The sequence below is a fragment of the Gigantopelta aegis genome, chromosome 4, assembly GCF_016097555.1.
Source record: "Gigantopelta aegis isolate Gae_Host chromosome 4, Gae_host_genome, whole genome shotgun sequence".
NCBI classification, from domain to species: domain Eukaryota; kingdom Metazoa; phylum Mollusca; class Gastropoda; order Neomphalida; family Peltospiridae; genus Gigantopelta; species Gigantopelta aegis.
Window position 1 is genome coordinate 104,600,239 of NC_054702.1, and position 22,201 is coordinate 104,622,439.

Consider the following 22,201-nt stretch of genomic DNA (forward strand, 5'->3'; position numbering starts at 1 on the left):
GACTGCAGGATGTAGCTCAGTAGTAGAGCATCATCCTGAGATACAGTGCGATTAACCCCATGGTGATACCACTTGTTGTTTCCTATTCCAAGCAATGGCACTGCACTAATAATATAAAGGTTGTTACAAGTACATGCACATGCACTTGTCTATGGGAGAAGTGATAGAGAAGGAAGAAGGAAACGCTTTATTTAATGACACATTCAACACATTTCATTTATGGTTATATGGCATCAGACATATGGTTAAGGACCACACAGATATTGAGAGAGGAAACCTGCTGTCGCCACTTCATGGGCTACTCTTTTTGATTAGCAGCAAGGGATCTTTTATATGCACCATCCCATAGACAGGATAGCACATACCATGCCCTTTGATGTACCAGTCATGGTGCTCAGGTTGGAGCGAGAAATAGCCCAATGGGCCCACTGACACGGATCAATCCCAAACCGACCGCCCCTGATAGAGAATGATGTATAGCTCAGTGACAGAATTTCCCCAGAAGATACAAGAATTAATCCCATGGTGACAACACTTATTATTTTGTAGTCCAAGCAATGCTGCTGCACTAATAATATAGAGCCAGTTACATGCACATGCACTATCCTGTCTATGGGAGAAGTGACAGGGCAGGATGTAGGTTCAGTGGGAGAACTTGATCCAGAGAAATGTTGCTTTCCCCTGAGTCACAGTGCTTTCCCCTGAGATACAGAGCTTTTCCCTGAGACACAGTGCTTTTCCCTGAGATAGAGAGCTTTCCCCTGAGATACAGAACTTTCCCCGAGACAGTGCTTTCCTCTGAGATACAGTGCTTTCCCCCGAGACAGCACTTTCCCCCGAGACACTGTGCTTTCCCCCGAAACACAGCGCTTTTCCCCGAGACACAGTGCTTTCCCCCGAGACACTGTGCATTCCTCTGAAATACAGTGGTTCACAGAATCAGTCCCATTCTAACCAGTTGTAAAGACTGCTATTTTAAATCAGCTTTGTGACAGTGTATTGATTGTAAGACTGGTGACTCATTGCAAGACTGGTGACTCATTGCTTATTACCCATGCAAATAAGGGACATAATTCACTTAGCTCTCTTAAGCTCTCTTAAACAATGTTGCATTGTCCTTGCATGTGTTTTTGCAAGATCGCAAAGTTCAGTGAATTAGGCCCAGGTGCTCCACAACTGATACAGTGAAACATGCTATCCTGTCTTTATTTGAAAACTTGTGTATACAAAATATCACTGCTGCTACACTGCTATACAGGAGTGGTGGCATATGTGACACTAAAAACTGCTTTCTGTCATAAACTTTACAGTTGTACGATTGACAGTTTTTATTTCTAATATGATATTTACTGTTCACCTGTGACCGCTAATGGAGCAGCTTTAAAAGTAATGGAGAGAAGGGTGGAAGAAATATTTTATTTAATGTACCACTCAGCATATTTTTATTTTGGTTAGACATATGGTTAAAGATGCAAGAAAAAAACAGCCACCACCAAATCAAGGGCTAACTTTTCAATTAGCAGCAATGTCACAATTAAAAAATGTTTGACATTTAGTAGCTGATAATTAATAAATCAGTATACTCTAGTGGTGTCATTAAACAAAACAAATGTGACCAGAATTGATTTTATGGATGGATGGTAGGCAGTTTGTTTATGTAATATAATATATCCTGCAATCACTATGCACATTGGCAAGATATGATGACTAGATATATTATTTCTATATTTTCTGTCAGTGACCAAAAATGTAGGTCATGTAACATAAGCATGACTCATCTCATGTATTTTAGACTAGAATTTCGATAATATACTATTTAAATCATTCTTTTCTGTACAGTGTATAGAAATAACGTTTTGTGTCACAATAAACATATAAAACTTATATATATTTATTTATGAATTAAGAGTTTAAAAACATATTTTGAATGTGATTAAATAAAGCCTTGCTAGGTAGATGGTACTCAATTTGCGTGTATGAAAAAACTGGACTAAATATGATTTTCCAACCATTCTTGTTGGATTGCAGGATAAATACAACAGAACTTTATTTAAACCATCTATGGACAGAAAAAAAAGATGCCAGGCTCATTGGACATAAAACAGTAATCCCATTCCACCCAGGTGGTCAGTAATGAATTCACACTAAACAGGTTCCTATCCATACTTCCATAAAGTTTTCATTTCTAGGGATATCTTGCTTATCAATTCATATAGGATCATCAAATTTTGTATGCAGCTATAACTTGGGATGGTCGTGTGACGCATGCCATAACTATTTTTCACACTTTACTGCACATTAAAGGAAATCCTGGTCAGGCCATATCTTCATTATCAGTTCAAATAACACATTTAATAAATTGTGTGCTTCTCCAAACTGCTGATGGGTGTATCATTTTCCTAACTGGTTCTCATTTTTTATTATGAGTGAAAGTTAGTGACACACAACTTAATTGTAATATCAATAGAATGAGTATAGTATTTTGTTTATTACATACAACACACAAGGAACACAAATCTGACAGTTTCTTCCAACATAACCAAACCAGTGGTAGGAATGTACAGAGCTGATGTCACTTTACAATGTGGCACCATCGATCAGCTGGTCCAAGCTAGGTCATGACCTCTCAAAAGATGTAGTATTTCACTAGGATTTCTAACAGAGGGTACAAAAGGTAAAATTACATACCCTAAAATTTTGGAAATTATTGGATACATTTCAATAATATTTAAAAAATGTTTTGTAAGAGAATTACTGTAAAAAAAATTAAAAAATTGTCAAAGTATGTGTAATGTAATGTTCAAAGTATATGTAAGGTTTCAAACCCATAACCACCAAGCAAGTCTGTGCTGTGGGTTATGGAAACTATCCCATGGGTATCTTTGTTACCACAGTGTAATCATTTCCTGAACAGCTCTAAAATAATGATTACAAATTACAAGCTGTTCATTTAATGCACTTGTCATACCAGTCTTATCAGTCGAGGCATGGGATTTTTAATCCAGATACCGACTCCAAACCCTGAGTGAGTGCTCCGCAAGGCTCAATGGGTAGGTATAAACCACTTGCACCGACCAGTGATCCATAACTGGTTCAACAAAGGCCATGGTTTTTGCTATCCTGCCTGTGGGAAGCGCAAATAAAAGATCCCTTGCTGCTAATCGGAAGAGTAGCCCATGTAGTGGCGACAGCGGGTTTCCTCTCAAAATCTGTGTGGTCCTTAACCATATGTCTGACGCCATATAACCGTAAATAAAATGTGTTGAGTGCGTCGTTAAATAAAACACTTCTTTCTTTCTTTCTCAAGCAATATTCACTCTTGCTGGTTTAGATGGGTAATAGACCTATTACTTTGCACCAAATTCACCATCAACTAATTATCTTAGCCTTATCACAGCCCTGACATATTGCCTTTCATTGCTAAAACTGTTAAATCACAAGCAAAATTGAACTATGACATCAGTTTTAGAGAGAGCTGTGCGCCTTGCTTGACTGGTGTTTGTACATAATCCATTACAAAACAGTTTGTGTTGTTTAATGACACCACTAGAGCACATTAATCATTGGCTGTATAGTCTTAGAGATGGATCCTTTATATGCACCATACCACAGACAGGATAGCACATACCACAGCCTTTGATATACCAGTCATGGTGCACTAATGAGAAATAGCCAAATGGACCCACCAACAGGGATTGATCCCATACTTACTGCACATCAGGCGAGCGCTTTACTTCTGGGCTACGTCTTGCCCCTTCATAATCCATTTATTACAGTCTTTAATAAAACCAAACACCAGCTAACAGAACAGATTTCCTTTTGTGAGAAAAATTTGAATATTTAGTTTTTAGTTTGTATGCAAAGTTTTAACAATGTGTTATATTAGTAATGTGTGATCACTGCTGTTAAGGATGTGTATGAGTGAAACAACGGGAAATGAATTAACCTGTCAGAATCACTTGGTGCACTCAAGCACTGCTCAAGAGGTTGAAGGAATCAGTCTGATGATGCCAGTGCCATATTGAGAATAGAAGCTGATGTTACTGTACATATTTCAGTCTGGTAATCAAATCCAAATATATATACTACTCAAAAGAATTTAAGGGTCAAACGATATTTTCGACATTATTTTCTGAATGTCAATTATATTAGCTAGACCATAATGTCACGCATGGTATTGTTCCATTTTGACGAAAGTGGGTCTAAGCAACCCATAAATGAATTAAAATCCACTGTCATTGACACTGTCGACTAGTTCTAATGGCGAAAACATGCTTACATTTGCATGTAAATTAGGGCGAAAGCGAAAGGTCTGCTAAGTGCCCATAACTTGCTTTTTCACAAAGCGCTTCATTTGCACGCTTTGCATGTGTATTCCATGTTCCCAATGCTGAATTTCCGTATAATTGGAGCTTGCGTTCATGTACGGTGCACACTCCAAATTCGACAATGGTACGACGTCAACTGACTATCGAAGATCGAGGAAGGGCTATTGCTTGGCTTCAGGATGGCAATACGCAAAGAAATGTTGCTCTGAGACTTGGTGTCAGTCAGAGTGTCGTTGGCCGACTGTGGCAACGGTACCAAGCAACGAATTCTGTTCGAAATCGTCCACGTTCGGGAAGCACTACAAACAGAGAGGACCGCTACATCACCAATATGGCTCTACGTCAACGCACAACCACTGCACGCCGATTACGTGACAATCTGTGGACTGCGACTGGAACTCGAGTGTCTGATCAAACCATACGCAATCGTCTGAGAGCCAATAATCTACGCTGCCGTCGCCAGGCTGTTCGACCACCACTCCTACCACGTCACAGAACGGCCAGACGTCACTGGTGCACACTTCATCTGTGGTGGCAACGTGTTCAGTGGGGTCGAGTGATGTTCACTGATGAGTCCAGGTTTAGTCTCCAGTTCAACGACGGTCGGGTTCATGTCTACAGACGTCCTGGGGAGCGCTTCGCTGACGTTGACGTTAGACAACGTCACCGGTTCGGTGGTGGCAGCGTCATGGTGTGGGGCGGCATCTCTATCCACCACAGGACCCCCCTCTAAGTGGTGGATGGCAATCTGAATGGAATCCGATATCTGAATGAGATTATCCAGCCGTTGGTTCTCCCAGGCCTTCAGCAGGGTGGTAACGGACTTTCTCAGACAACAAGGTATCGCCAGGATGGATTGGCCAGCATATTCGCCTGACTTGGCCCCAATAGAGAACGCCTGGGACGAATTAGGCAGGAGAGTTCGGGATAACCATGCCCCTCCGGCCAACCTTCATGATCTGGGTCAACTTCTTATGGCAGAGTAGCAGGCCATTCCCCAAGAGTTCTTCAGACGTCTGATCAACAGCATGAGGCAACGATGTGTCAAGTGTATTCGTGCCAGGGGTGGATTCACACACTATTAAACGAATGTTCTAATGTGTAAAATCCATGTTTGACAACCTTCAACTTTGACAGCATGTCATGTGACTTTCTTGTATACAGTGACGTTTATTTGTTGTTTTTTGTAAATATGGAACAATAAATTAAATTTTTGGTGTAGTTTACATCATCAATCTAATACACTCTGAAACTTATTTGGTTATAAATTTTTGACCCTTAAATTCTTTTGAGTATATATATATTTAGATTCTTTTGAGTAGTATGTATATATATATTTAGTGGTAAATTATCCCTCCTCTAGAGCTTCCAAATCTGTAAAGACAGTAAAATGTATTGGTGGAGGGGGAGAGTAGTAAGAGATCTAGTGGGGTAAGAATCATTCTTGAAAATATATTTGTGGTGTCTTAGTCTGTAAAACTGAAAATAAATAGCGAGCCATGAGGAATTACAGAATATCTGTCCCTCGTGAATGAATGTTGTAAACCCGAGCCTTTGGTGAATGTTTTACAACATTCATTCATGAGGGACAGATAATTTGTAACTTCTCCTTGTGAGATTATTACCCACTGTCACTTTTAACTGTTTTTTAATATAAAAATTGCTCTCTCTCTCTCTCTATCTCTCTCTCTCTCTCTCTCTCTCTCTCTCTCTCTCTCTCTCTCTCTCTCTCTCTCTCTCTCTCTCTCTCTCTCTCTCTCTTCCATTTTGTATCATGTTCATGAGCTTTAGCAAGTGACAAGGAAATTATTTTTTCACTAGGGACATAAACATGATATGTAATGATAGTTCAGTATCCTATATCAGTGTTCCATTTTGCCGCCCTCCTTTCACATTCTCCGCCCTCCTTTATTTTTGTGTGCCCCTCTTTATTTTCCAGCACCTATCTCCGCTACTTCCAAATGCACACTTTTTCCACACAAAAAACAATGATCAGTCTGCTCACTGGACATCAAAGGAAACAAGCCGCGTTGTGTATGAAAAAGGAATTGACGACAGTTGCCGTAACATAATTTAACAGTATTTTTAACAGCCTCTATTTTGTCCTATATCTGTATCCATTTGTATGTTTAATAGACACAATAAAAGTTATATATTTTATTTGAGCAATGAAAACATTTTTACTTTTTACAGATTCGGCAATCTCCGATTGAAAAAAACCTCACTTATTTGGCGCCAAATTTGTCACGTGATCAGAACGGTCATTCTGTTTTTTGTTTCCACTAACAATCGTCTGATATTTTGTCCTCAGTTGCAGATATAATTGATGATGATGTTTACTTTCTGTCATTTCTGTCATTCTGTTTATTCAGCAGTTCTTTATAAAATATTGTAAACTTTTCATTTTGGGGAGATATGAACACTTATAAAAACAACGGAAGTGGTAGTGTTTATCATTAAAATCATTTATCTTGAGTGCCAAATAATATATACACTGCCTTTACAAAAGCTGGCGATAATATTTTATCACAGTGATAGATTTTCGATGAAGATGGAAATAGCAAAAAATGTATCCGACATTAGGGGATCACTTTACAAACATCTTTATTGTTTTTCATATATCTTGAAATCTTTATTAAAAATAATAATATTAAAACTGATCGATTCAGCAAAACTGGAACTGCCCGTGAATGTCAGACTAATATCATCTTCGGTTCAATTAAAAGACGAGTCTGCTTGTATTTCGTATTTATAAACCTTTTTGTAGGCAAAATAAGGAGTATGTCTTTTTCATAAAGTCTACCAACACACAACAATATGGTAACCAAATGACCCCCCCCCCCCCCTTTTTTGGGGGGTTGTTGTTGAAGGGGTGTGATGCCGAGCAGCCGCCCTCCTTTAATTTTCACCCATCGAGAACACTATATATTACCCATAATCAGTTTTAATGTATATCACTGAACTCATTGGACTGATGTTCTGGTAAGGTTGTGCGCCAATAGTATGATGTCGAGGTGCAATGTCCCACTCCAAGTTCTAGTCGCATATGGGTATAATAAAATTATTTTTGCATGACCATTTTATTTTTGTAATAATTATTTTATTTTGGCACCAGACATTTGTTCTGTGACTGCATGCAGCTAGATGAGATGAATCCAGCTGTGAAAAGAACCATTAAGCTAAACCATTACTTCCATTAGTTTATTACTTGTGTCAGTGGTCCACACCATACAGTAGACCATCATATTGCTTTATGTAATACACACTGTTATTTTAGCTTTTCAGAGTTCAATAGCTTTTTTCAGAGATTGCTTTTTATTTATTTTTTTAATAAAGCCTTTTTTTAAGTATACAAATACATGTATATGTCCATGTCAATGTTATTCAGAGGTAGTTGTAACAAGGTTATTTTCCAAAGGAAGTTGTTTATTTTTCACTTTTAAGTATTATCTATTAAATTACTTTGTATTTTAATTATTTTGATTTTATTTGTTTGTTACTTTTGGTTTGTTTGGGTATTTTCCCCCTGAAAAAAAAATCTAATAAGTTAATTGTTGTTAAGCTGTGTGAACTTGCTATTTCTGTTTCGACAATTTCCAGTTGTGAAGATAATTGTATTTACTGGATTACATGTACATGTATGTAATATTCCTTTCAAATTTTATTTAATATACTATATATATGTAATATGGAAATCAGTAACTTTTATTTCCAAACTGTATTAAATCAATGAAACAGACCATCTAATCAATACTAAACTGGAACATGGTATTGCCACTGGTTATTTTCAACTACTGTAACTTCTGACATGGAAAGAGCTATGATTGGAATGTTTTTTATTGGAATCGGGCTGCCTTAAATTAAACCTTGAGTGTTCCTTGAATGCAAGCTGAATATTTATTGGAATTCAGCATGAATTAGTGAAGCATGCTTGATCTAGTCAATGTATTGAACAGAAAAGAGCTTTAGCTCAACCTCCAGCCAAACGTGCACTTTTCAAGAATCCTATCTAACAAACATGGGTCAATACTATTTGCAGAATATGGTATATCTTTAAAAAAATTCTCCGTCATATTTATTGGAAATCTTTAAAGAAACAAAAACTGATTATAACATAACTCTCGGTTAACAAAGGATGTTTTACTAGTTATTGAAAAAAGTATCTTTTAATAACTCATTGACTATAGACTGAAGAGCTGTCTCGAGTAGTAGAACAATGACTTCATTCTATGCTGGGACATGTTTTCTCATTAGTGTTGGCCTTACGGTCACATATATACCACCATCAATATCTGACAATGACGCTAGTATTAAATTGATCACTGAAGTCAACTCAGCAAATTTGTATTGATCGGTGATTAATGTATTTATCTACTAACCTGATGAATAATTCTGACACACATTATAAAGTGGTTCAGTCCACTGTTCTCCAGTTGGCTGGGGAATTGGCAAATACTTTCCCTGTATGTTTGGATCTGATCATATGTGTTGGATATTTTTACATAGTGGGCAAACAGTGTTTAATTAAAGTTGTTACAGTTTTGGGGTTTATTGGTTTTAGTGCTTTATGCAAAATCCTGGCTGTATGTGCAATCCTTTTTCTCTGCTAGCATTTTTTACAGATACTTATTACAGTGAGAATTCTTTTTATGGTGTTTTTTCTTCTTTTTTTTCTTTCTTTAAAAAGCTTAATGAACATTGCAATTTTGTCTGGTAGGACACTTAAATCACAAATAATGTTTGTGAAGTTGTTGCAAATCTCCATAAAACCTCTAAAGTGAACTTTAATCAAATAAAATGGCGCCAGTAGTGACATACAGAGACATTGGACATCCATATTCCTAATTGAAATGGCAAGATTGCCCCCTTCCTAAATAAGAATGAATGATGGTTTAACGACACCCCAGCACGAAAAATACATTGGATATTTCATCAAATAAGAGAAGATTTTTTTTTAAATGTTTTTTTTTCAATAATATTATATATTGATACATTAAAGATTCACATAAAATGCTTCAAAGGGTTTTTGTAAATTTAAAAAATCAAATATACCTTTCTGAAATGTGCATGCACTTCACTATGTATATATAAACTGTCTGTACTTCTGTTGATGAGTTGGCACCTCAGTCTATCATTGATTATTTCTCACATTTTGTCTTGACACATCTGCCAGTTTATTGAGGATTCCGTCAAACACTCAGGTCACAAAAAAAAGAGTTCAACTTTGTTTTGTTTAACAACACCACTAGAGCAATCATTAAGTAATCATCGGCTATTGGATGTCAAACATTTGGTAATTCTGACTGGTAGTCATCGGTGGAAACCCACTACATTTGTTTTAATGCAGAAAGGGATCTTTTATATGTACTTTCCCACAGACAGGAAACCCAGTCAGCTGAATGGATCTACTGAAGTGGTTCCATCCTGTGAAGCTTGCACCTCATGCGAGCACTCAACCAACTGAGCTAAATCTGGCCCCCTCAGGTCACATTCATGAATTTTTGCCATATATGCAGAATGAATGAATGAACTATTGAGTGTCAAATGTAAACACAGAATGCCAGATTTCCGATTTTACTCATGAGTTACGATTTATAGTGTTATTAGCAGCTTCCAAGTATATGACTAAACATATGAATTCAAGTAAAACAATTCCATAATATTTCTTATAAATATTTATAATTTTCTAATAATGTAATTAATGAGTTTACTACATATTTGTCAACGACAAAAAATTTCCCAATAATTAACAATCTCTATAGCAGTTGTAATCACATCTGTCTGGTAACTGCTGTGATGGTTTAGTGCTGTGATAACTATTTTTGGCAAATATACATATAGTAAACTCATTAATTACATTACACACAGCTTGTTTCCAATTCACATATTAACAGGCCTGGGTAAACAACATCTGAATTAAAATGATAATATTGAAGTGTATCTCTAACACTAGAAAAAGGTGCCATATAAAATGAAGCAATCTGCATGGATTATTGAGCCTATTTAGACAGAACTCCATGGGCACTGTTGATATTGTACTACACAAAGGTTCAAGCACATAGTCCTAGGGATGCAGTTGAAAAAAACTACAGAATGTGTGATTGAATATGGTCCAGAGCTGTACCAAATTCCCACTAGCTATTGCCAGTGTAGGAGCACTATATACCAAGTCTATTACAGTAATATTAGTACAGAGGTCACATGGTGTTAACAGATTAATTTCATATAATTTATAATGTAGAATTGGCTTTGTATTAGTATGTCGGTAACAAATTAATTTTAAATAATGTAAAATTTATATTGTCGTTTTGGCTTCATTTAAATATGTAACTTTTTTTGGTTGGTAATGTATAATAGCTGGTATGCAATTAAGGAAACAATCTTAACTTGCACAAATTCCATAACATGTACAGTGAATTCTGTGGTTAATTATAGACAAAGGCTTTTTCAGTTTTATTATTCCTTCACACGGAACCCATACAGAACTGGAATTGCTGTTTTGATGAAATCGTAATACCTGACTTGAAAATGCGATTACAGCTGATCGGTTCTAAAGCGGATATAGGTGAGACGGGCTGTGGTTGTGTTATTTGATTGCTTTGTGCGGAAATCACCGACAGATTGACAGCCACAATTACAACGTGTCATTTGCAGTAATTAGAAGATATATTGATGAACAAGTCATATGGTTTTATTAGACTATAAAATAGTCAGGACAGTTAAATGTCGGGATTCTGAGCATTAAAAACATTCATGATGTAAATGTAATTTTGATGTGAAAAATCCTGAGCATTAAACATATATATAACGTGTATATTTCACATAAAATTTTGCACTAATTATATGACTGGAAAATTATTTGTTCCTAAGTGATTCTGATATTTTATACTCATATGTTTGTAATGTCTTAAAGGCATACTATCACAGATTTAAGGACCTTATTTCTCTAAAAATGAATAATAAATCAAAATTACATTAATTTTTACAGACCAAACCTAGCTATTGCATCACTTTAACTACACCATGATGGAGTGAAATCCATGTCAACCCTCTCAGCAATGTTAGTTTTTGAATTATGGACCATTGCCATAATTCAATTATTTTTACAAAATATCATTAATAAGTGGAGTATAGTGGTTATGTAGATGGTTCAATAAAGTACATTTAGGGACAAATCAAATATATATATTTTTAGGTAATACTTTGTTAGGCTGTGTAATAGGTCAGTGGTCTGTGACAATATGCCTTTAATTCCACAGTCACAATGTCATGTTTGTAGGAAAAGTGGATAAAATCGCTAGCTGCAGTGGTAGAATGGGTATCACCTCAGTCTTTAAACCCAAGTCTGGCACCAAACAGTGACTGATTAAACAATGTGTTTAGTGTTGATAAACATTTCTTTCTCTTATTTTAGTAGTAAATAATGACAAGTATGGATTGTCAAATTGTCCAAATGTGCTAAACTAAATTAACCAAAAACATGCTGTTGTCAAAAACTTTTGTCAAATTCGTATGTACACACATACACACACAATGACATACGCACACATGCATAGACATGACATAAAAAATTGATGGACACATGTGTTTGCTAAATTCAGTTTCAGTTGGTTAATGTGATTTTTAAGGAATGTGGCTTTCACTGGCAATTCTTCAATCATTCAATGATTTTCGTATCCAGTTATATCACAGTTATTATAGACACGATGAATCCCATTTCTCTTTACTTCCTTTGCATGTTCTGTGGATATGTTTTCAGCCTTATTCATTGTGGGCTCATCTAGCCTGGGGCAGCAACGACTTAAAATTAATATATCAATAGGCGTCTCTGTGATTAGTGGTCTTTACTAATTGGCATTCAGAGCTGGTAGAAAATTACGCTAACAGCAGCTGGAAAATTGTCTCAGCATGGCCAGGAATCCATCATTTTGTGGCTGGAATCTACCTTTCAGATGGAACTAATCAGGAAATGTGCTGTGATGTCAGACGGGTCTCCCAGTGTGATTCTCCTCTCTTCTTCTCTAAAATAATGACCAATGTCAGCGCAATGGAACCAAAAAATGTGGTAAAATATGGTGCAACTGAAGTGGCTGAATTTGAGTCAATTCCAGTTTTTAATCTTGTGGTTCAAACAAGATGGTTGTCCCCAGACAAATTAAGATGAGGGAAGAACTGGCAGAACCTAGAATAACATTTCTAGTGAGTCTACTTGATGAATTAATGGGAGGTAGCTGCTCTATTGATACTGTAAATTAGCTGTGATTTCGACATGTTGTGACGGGAAGCTATCTCACTTGATTAGCGTTTACAGCATCAGTGCTGGGCAAAAAGCCCAATTTAGAAAAATGCTTATCCACATAAATACTTTGTTACAGCTATATCGTAATTAGGTCTGTGACATAAATCAGCTATTCAGAGAAAAAATGATGCAAATGTGTCATGCCTTGCATGTGTGCAAGTCATGTGACAACAGTAATTGGTTTGATGTAGAAGGATTGGGTATGCTTGAAGTTGGACTCATTGCTGACATACAAGCAAGAAAGATGTATGATACAAAAAATGCATTATCGGTGTCATGTAAAATGCACCAATTGAGTGAAAAGATAGCAACTGAAATCCAGTAAAGTTGCAATTGTTAACTTATTTATAATGAGAACAAAATGAATGTTAAATAGTATTTGTAATCACTGCTTTATTAGATTTTCAAACCACTGGAACTTTATGCTTGTTCACTGTATTATAATAAAAAGTTGTCTGGGTTTGAGCATGAAAGCCAAGATCGAAAACATGAACTAAACATGTAAATTTAAGAAATACTAAAATGAGCTACAGAGCCTTGTATGTCTCGTGCAATGAAATCTAAGCATATATTTGATAACATGTTGAGGTTATTATGGGGCATGCATTTTAATTCTTCTAAAGTGATCAGGTACATATGAACCGATATACATGTAGATAACCGGTTATTGACATGTCATGTCTTCTCCGTGCCTTGTTACCCATACGCTTGATATAGCTAATATGCACATAAATGTTTCTTCAAAACTGCTGACACATTTATCCTATGGCTTGACATTTTGTGATGCCAATCTCCTTGATTTGATGTTTCCATTCTTCGTGGAGTGATATTTCTGTAGGCATAATACATGTATTAATATTATCATTATGGTAATTTTCTAAGCAACAAATGAGACCTTGTCAGTTAGAAAAACATGTCCTGGTCAGGTTTTTTATGTCCTGTTATATTAGATGCACACTTCAGTTTGTTATTTAGTGTGAGTATAAATTGGAATCATCTAGGAATGGCATAGTCTTTATATTTATGAGCCTCTGCTGTTCACACATGGCTACAAAATAAGATAATAGGCTTGGCATCAATTTCACTTGTGCAAGAAAATATTTCTTGTCTATTTGTGCTATAAAAATGCTCCATTCAGTTCACAGCAATACACACTTGAACAGATCCTTTTAAAAACTTTTTTTTTTCTTCAGTTATTAGACATTCTAACTTTATTAAATTTTTGCAATTAAAAAAAAAGACGTTTTTTTAATATATATTTATCTGTTTTTACTAAACCAACTTAATGCAGGGCTCAAACTTAATGACAGCACTGACTGCAATTGCCGTTGTTGAAATATAAATTGCTATAGGTAGAGAGCATCACCAACGGTACTTTTGTGCCATTAGTAAAGCTCCTCAACAATGGCGAAATGTATACACCTGGTGTACATTATCAGCCAGTATTTAACATTTGCACATTTGAAATAGGTTTACATACAGCAAAATAACCTTTTAGTCATATTTATTTGCTGAAAATGTTACTTTAAAAAACATTGCCATAGCCAGGCTTAAAATTATTTTTGAAATTGCTGTGGGAGACAAATTCTAAGTTCAAGTCCTGTTAATGGTAGTGCGCCTCGGTGGCGTAGTGGTTAAGCCATCGGACTACAGGCTGGTAGGTACAGGTTCGCAGCCCGGTACCGGCTCCAACCCAGAGCGAGTTCTTAAGGGCTCAATGGGTAGTTGTAAGGCCACTAACCAACTAACAATTAACCTACTGTCCTGGACAGACAGCCCAGATAGCTGAGGTGTGTGCCCAGGACAGCGTGCTTGAACCTTAATTGGATATAAGCACGAAAATAAGTTGAAATATAATAAATGGTAGTGCTCATCTCAGGTGACTCACTGAAGTCTCCTTTTTACATAATCCTTATCAGTGCCCCACTTGAAAATCCATGGTATGTACTGTCCTGCCCATAAAAAATACCTTGCTGCTTTATTGTTAGGAGTAGCCTATGTTGAAATAACCTTGTTCAACACCCAATAACCATAGATTAAACTGCTGGGGTGTTGTAAAACAATATTTCTTTCCTTTCAAACCAAATTATATATTTATCTTCAGCTGATCTATTTTATGTAGTTACGTCATTTATTCCTCTGTTCCCCATTTAGGGATATATGTATTTTACATAATGTAATTAAACAAGTAAATAGTATACTTAACAAATTTAATTAAGAGCCACAAGACATGGTGTGTTTTTGTGTGTCAGTTTTTACTAGTGTTCTGTTAGGAAGTTTTGACTTGTGATGGAATAATTAAATTTCTTGAGTATTCATTAGCTAGTTCCATATAGCACTGCATAAAAAGGTTGTGCTTTCTTCCCCATCCTCCATTTTTTTGTTTTATGGAAAATCATTATCTCATAAACCAACAAAAAAGATGATGAGTCCTTAGGTTTATATGACATGACTTGCATGCATGCAGCCGTGCTTTTACAAGGTATCTTGAACAGGCACAGATGTGTTGGAGTAATTACAGAATCTCATAAAAAGAATCCAGATTATAACAATCTCAATTAAATTAGGTTAGCCAGAGGTGGTCCACGCACTCCCGGCACTTAATATGATGCATGTTGTAATTCAGTTACATGTATACTCGCACAAAAAGAAACTCAACAAATACCAGTAATAACAACATGTTACTTTGACATGTTTAGTTTGCATATTCAAAGTGATGAGATAATAACTCCTCTTTATATTTACAATATTCTCCTATGCTGTTTAACATACATAAATAGATATACATTGTACCATGTTTGTGTGTGTGTGGGGGGGGGGGGGGGGGGGGGGGGGGTATACAAATGTTTTGGAGAGGTAATTGTTGATGAGGAAAAGAGAAGCTGGTATTAAAGAAACTCATTTCTGGATTTTTGACATGGAATTGGATTGACTCTATTACATGTCTACACCAGTCAAAGAAAAACACTCTGCATTTTTCTATTAATGAATAGTTTATTACTTGTGTTTATTACTTTATACATCAATAAAAATAAAAGTATTGTGAATACAATTAAATATGAACTTTTCCTTGCAAATTGAGCTGTTGTAACCTTTACTAAAACTGCAATTTGTTTACAGAGGCAACTTTAAAATAAATTGATCTCTGATCATTTAATAATTAGTGTAACCTATGTTAAAAAATCAGTTTTATATAAATAACAACATGATTCTCAAATTTGTGTTCCTGCACATGACAGAGTCCAAAAAATCTTAATGATGACATGTTAAAACAAGTGTATCATTTCAACAACAACAAAAAAAAAAAAAAAAAAATAAATATATATATATATTATATATATTATATATATATATATATATAGTCCGCCCCATCATTCTATAAAAATGTTTTTTGTAAATAACTTCAGTTTGGTTTGATGTAAGAAGAAAATGAAACATGTTTTGGAAATAACACAAAAATACTATTTTTATGTGCAATTTACAAATCATTCGACGCAGAAATAAATAACTTGTAGTAAATTGCATGATAAAAGGTGTTTGATGTGGGACAGACTATAGATTGTACGTCCATCTACAGACAAATTATTACAACAATTCAGATTATTTTGTTGAAATGAGCCTTCAGTATAATAAATGTGAACACATTTCCTTTCAGGGCTTTGACATTATACAGGTACATGAACCTACATAATAAGTTTTATTACAATATTGGCATCAGTATATTAAAATGTTTCAGATATTGAATATCATAACCAGAACGCCATCGAGATGGGCGAGGGTATAGATATGAGACGGGACAGCAGACGGGACAAGAGGTTATGCAGGAAACAGGACATGGAGGTGGATCAACTGATGAAGTCTGGCACACACAGCAAGGCCCTCATTGGCTGTGGAAACAGTAAGTACTAGTCATTCAGTAGAACCCCCACCTCCCATCATAAACTAATTCAAAATTGGCCCTAAAATTAATTAACCCTCTGTCCCATGGTCCCATGCTCAGCCACTGGCCTTTTCAAAGACTGCACATAGGATAAATGTGTGGCTAGAGACATGTAAATAAAATTATCTTGACCTTGTTTGAACATTTGATTCCCTGCTTTATATCCTCTCATGGTTCAGGCATGTTTTTTGTTTTACACATCTGGAGTTCCTGGGCTTTTGATTAGAAAACTCTTTATGTGTCTGCTTTCATAAAATCTGGTCTGCTACATGTAATTTGTATAGCTTTGCCATGACGTCAGTCTCCAGATTTTATTTAAAGCCTTTTAGTTTAGATTTAACGTTTTTATAATCCCAGGGCCTGGAAAAAAAGTATCCAAGATGGAGCGAAATGGAAGGAAGAACTGTTTTATTTAAAGACCCTCTGAATACTTTTTTATTTATTTATCTATATGGCATTAGACATATGGCTAAGGAGCACACAGATAATAAGAGAAGACGTCTACTTCCACCACACCATGGGCTACTCTTTTCGATTAGCAACAATGGATTTTAGTTATATATATATATATGCACCATGTCACAGACAGGATAGTACAAACCACAGCATATGTTAAACGAGTTGTGGAACACTGGTTGGAGCAAGAAATAGCCCAATGGGCCTACCAAGGGGAATCAGTCCTAGATCAATGGCAATTTGAGACAAGCAATTTACAGCAGGGCTATGTTCCACCTCCAAGATAAGAGTTAGAATACACTGGGTTCAGTCATTCTTCAACCATCCTTGGTTTTAGTCATAAGAAAACCCACCCAGTTTTTATTGTAGAACTCATTTGCAGTTCTGACTTATTAATTGATGTCTGTTAACTGTTCTATTATTGTCAGTTGTGGCCTATTGCCTGCGTGATCCTGGGTTGCGGTTAATTATTTATCCATCTTAATACATTCACAATTGATTCGGTATTTAGCAGATAATGTTAAATGAAACAGCTGGTCCATATGATGACTGTTGCAGCATAATGTCGCATTAGATTGCACCAGTATAGTTAAAATAATTGCTGTTGTCCTCTGTCAAGTATTCCCACAGGTCAAAATAGATCTCAACAAAAAAATCCCATCAACAAAAATTCCCAACTGGTTTTTGGTTGCCATGATGCTGAGGTGATGTGTTTAATGTGTTGCATGGACAGTAATTGCTTCAGCTCCAGCACTGTCTACATATTGCTGCTACTGAAATAGCTGTGATGTGTTCATTCTCATTTGATTAATAAATCAATGTTCTCTAGTGGTGGTGTTAAAACTAACTTTAATTTTTTAAGATACTACCTTGTGTAATACTGTATAAGTTAAAGGGACAGACCCTAGTTTTTAAACACTAAGCATATTTCTCACTATTAGAGCCATTTATGATCACTGAAATCAAACATTACTTATATTTTATTGTTTAGATTATCCATTTCTGTACAACTGAAGTGTTTCTGATCATCCTTGTGTTTCTAATATAAGAAAATGCATTTTTCATATTTTTAAAAACGCACATGCGTCTGAGAAATAATGATTATGGAGTCACATTTCAGTCTTTTTTATAATGGTATTTCAACGTCACAGCCTCTTGTTTCACTCTGTTGTATCCAAATTTGTTACAGGTTTGTAAATTAATCAAACTTAGTGTCCATTTTTACGGGTTGAAATTAGGGTTTAGGTAAAAAATATGCCTTAGTGTTAAAAAACTAGGGTATGTCCCTTTAAGGGGAGCTAAAACTGACTCTCTGTGAACTAGTTTTAGAGGAATAATGGGGAGTGAGAATGACAGCTCCCTTTAAACAGCAATATCTATTTACAAATAAACATAAAATTATCACACGTTGATTTAAACTATATTTCTGTAAAAAGATTTTTTTTTTCAGTCACAACTTTAAAAAACTGCTGAATACATTTTTAATCCATCGACTCCTCCAAATACCCATCTACAATGTACAGCAGGAAACCACCACAAAGGCTGCTTTGCTTCAGATTTGTTTGTCTAGTGTTGAAATCTCTGAAGTGTCCATTTTGCTTAATTGGACTAATCACATGCTCCATCAGTGTAAAATGGCAGTCTTCAGGCCACCAAAGAAGTGATTTAATTAAGCCTAAGATTCCTGTATACCCAACATTGATTTCCGTTTTAAGATTTCTAATCTTCAGCCACCATGCTGTAGACTGTCAAATCGTGATGCCGTCACCTCGGAGCAGTTAGGATATAGACTTATTGATCATTTCGAAGTGTGGCAGCGTTACTCAATTTGGATCCCGGGATAAACATGGCACCATTATGCTCAGTGATGTAGCCAACGGCTTATACTGTATCTTAGAAATTTTTCTGAGAGTCTTGTTTTGTAAAAAAGGCTAATAAGAATATTGCATGATTGCCAGCTGCGCTGCGTTAATATCAGTATGCATGTGTTGCCACTTACTGTTCACATTCAGTTTTTCACTCATGTTACGTAAAACACCTGATGGCAATTTGTTAACTTGTTGTGCATTTATAGTATAAACTTTTAATAATTAGTTCTGCTGTAACCATGCCTCCCTAATTTAAACAAAAACAACAACAAAGTTTAAAAATGGCTCATTGATTTAATGTTGATGGTGTCATAAATGTGTTTATTATGGCATTACATCTGGTATGAACACAAAGTCTTTAGGAAAGTTTATAAAACACATGTTGTTAGGAAAACTCTAGAAACACCTGCATTTCCTGTTTTTTGTTGTTGATAAACACATAACGTATGTATTATGAATTGTTTTATTGTGTTCTTGGTTTTCAAGGAAAGAGCTTGTATGGGTTTGTTATGGTCATTGAACCGAGTTATTAGGCAGTGTGAAATATTATTATTCATTCATTTCAACTTATTTCCATGCTTATATCCAATTAAGGTGCACACATGCTGTCCTGGCCAGCCACCTCAGCTATCTGAGCTGTGTGGCCAGGGCAGTAGATTAGTTGTTAGTGGTTAGTAAGAGGAAAGAGGGTGTACTGTTCTTGTACCTTCCCATTGAGTCATTAAAACTCGGTCTAGATGGGAGCCGGTACCAGTTTGGGAACCCAGTACTATGTCAGGCTGCGTAACCACGACACCACCGAGACTGGTAATAGTTTCATCTTTTACAGTATTTTTAACCATTATTCCAATTCATTGCAATTGTAAGAATGAATCTGATTGGATATCAGCTGAAATCTATCGATGGCAGATTCTGACGTTGAAATATGTCCACGGCTATACTAGTCAGGAATATTTTACAGTGATCTCTTGAAAAGGATGTTTTGCATTCATATGTCTACAATTGTTTAACAACAAAGTGCCAGACGTCAGAGAACCATGACTTAACCATATTGTATTGTAACAAACTCATTTCAACAGCCATGACTTATGTGAGGAGTTCTCCCGACATTTTTACAAATGAATACAAAAAATTCCATTTATAACAGACCTGCATATATAGTTGCTGCTGGTCGACAATAAAACTAAACTTGCAACAGTAAAACCACCAACATATCCTTGCAAAGTAGAAAAAACCCAGTAGGGTTATCCTCTAATTTTACACATTATTTACAACTTCTTACTTCAGTTATAAATTTGGTCAAATCCATTGTTTCAAATTACCCTGGTATATATAGTAGCTCCAGTTGGAATTTATATGAAACGAAAAAACACCTAGAGAATTGGTGCTAGTGACTTTAATATGATGGTAGTATGGATTTTTAGACAGCTATTTAGTACGAAAATACATAAATATTTATTAACCTCCTCCAAAGGTGCAGTGGGTTGTGTAGGATCATCCTTGATGCCATTGTATGTACCATCCTATGGGAAAAGTGTACACAATAATAGATCCCTTGTTTCTTTTTCAATTAGTTCGACTCTGTGGTGACCCACAGTGGATTTTCTTTCTCTTTCTATCAAGTGTCACAATATGTTAGACACTAAACAGCTGTTGCTTAAAATGTGCTGAGATGTTAACATTAAACAAAATTAATATTTCTTTCTTTAAAAACTCAAAAATAAAATGTTAAAATGTCTTAGTGGATTTTAAACCAAGCTTTGTTATGTTGTTTTAAATAATTATTTTAAATTAGTTATTGCAGCTATATATTTTTTATTCAGCCAAACCATTGCATGATTCATTTACCAGGGGTGGGAATTCTCCTCGGATCAGCTGTTTTCATCTCATGGAACATTGCGTTTCCTCGCATTTTAATCGTCCTTTCCTCCAAAATGTGTCAGATGGCATAGATTTTAACCTAGGATTTCAAGAATTTCCAGGACTCCTCTAGATTTCCTCTTTTTTTACAGTTCACCAATTCCCACCCCTGATTTACCAAGAAAAGCATGTTTAATCATTGGCTGATCACTGGTTGGTTCACTTAGAAATGACAGTTTTGACTTGATTCACAGTACTCAGTAATATAGTACAATACATTCAAGTCATATGTGTAATCGGTTAACAGTTACATTTTGTTGTTAATTTTCATCGAATCGTATCACTTAACGTTCTTTTTATTGTCAATCCAAGGTCCATTTGTATCCATGTTGATAATTGATAACTACTTAATACTTCTTATTTGTTTGGATGAATAATTTACAGTAATTTAGCTTAATAATTGTGTAGACTGCTATTATCCTGTTTTAATGTTTAAATCAATTCATTGATTATATATTAATTATTGTCTCTGAGCATGACAAAGATAATGATATATTTCTCAAAATCACCATTCCTGGTGACAGCCAACTATTTAACTAAACCACATCTGGAAATTCCATATTTCACGTTACAAATAAGCATATGAATTCCACCTATGAATTCCACTAAACTGAATGTATGACATCTGAACATGACAAGAGTTTACTTTCAAATACAAAGAAATCTGTGTGGCATTAATTGCACAAGAATGTGATTTATCAGCTGTCCAATGGGCAACTCAGGAATAAAATCTGGTTGCCTGGCCTAATTTGAGGTCATTGCAGATGACCGGATGTCCATTAAAATTGGCCACAGCTGGTTTTGACAGATTCCTAACAGAGTATAAATGTAGAGCATATAAACCTCATAACAGGTTCCTATAAATAGTGTACATTTCTGCCCCAAAACTACTCTAGTTGGCTTCATTTAGAGTATATATATGTGTTATGTCCACATAATTCCACTGTTAACCCCTTCCACCCTTTTAAGAATGTGAAGAATGAATGTAATGCTATATATATATATATATATATATATATATATATATATATATATAATGAAAAAAACAGACAGAAAAGAAAAAATGCCTTCTTTTCTGATTTTGCTCAAGTTTTCAAATTTCCAAATTTTCTGAACTCCATCACTCTTGATATAACCATTATTCAGCAAAAAAATTAAACCAGCATCAAATTCACTATTTAATATAGTGGTAGTGAATTTCCTTTTTATTTTTAATATATTTTTCTGGTTTATACCACATAATTTTCAAGTACATTGTGATGGACACACTCTGGACTTTACTATCTGGGTCTTCTGTCTAGGACTGGAATTATAATTATGATTAATGAGAGAGAATTGAGTGCAATGACTTAGGATTATACCAGGCCACCGAGACGTTAAATTTGAGATG

At 35.5% G+C, this 22,201-nt stretch overlaps 1 protein-coding gene across 4 annotated transcripts in view; it reads left to right on the forward strand.

Moving 5' to 3' along the window:
• LOC121371656 (hypoxia-inducible factor 1-alpha-like) overlaps nt 1-22,201 on the forward strand; it is a 188,245-nt gene that overhangs the window by 111,341 nt on the left and 54,703 nt on the right. For all 4 annotated transcript variants that reach the window (XM_041497704.1, XM_041497706.1, XM_041497705.1 and 1 more), the window contains one exon: nt 16,364-16,525. In XM_041497704.1, the coding sequence (XP_041353638.1) occupies nt 16,364-16,525 (162 nt within the window). The remainder of the gene's footprint in view (nt 1-16,363; nt 16,526-22,201) is intronic.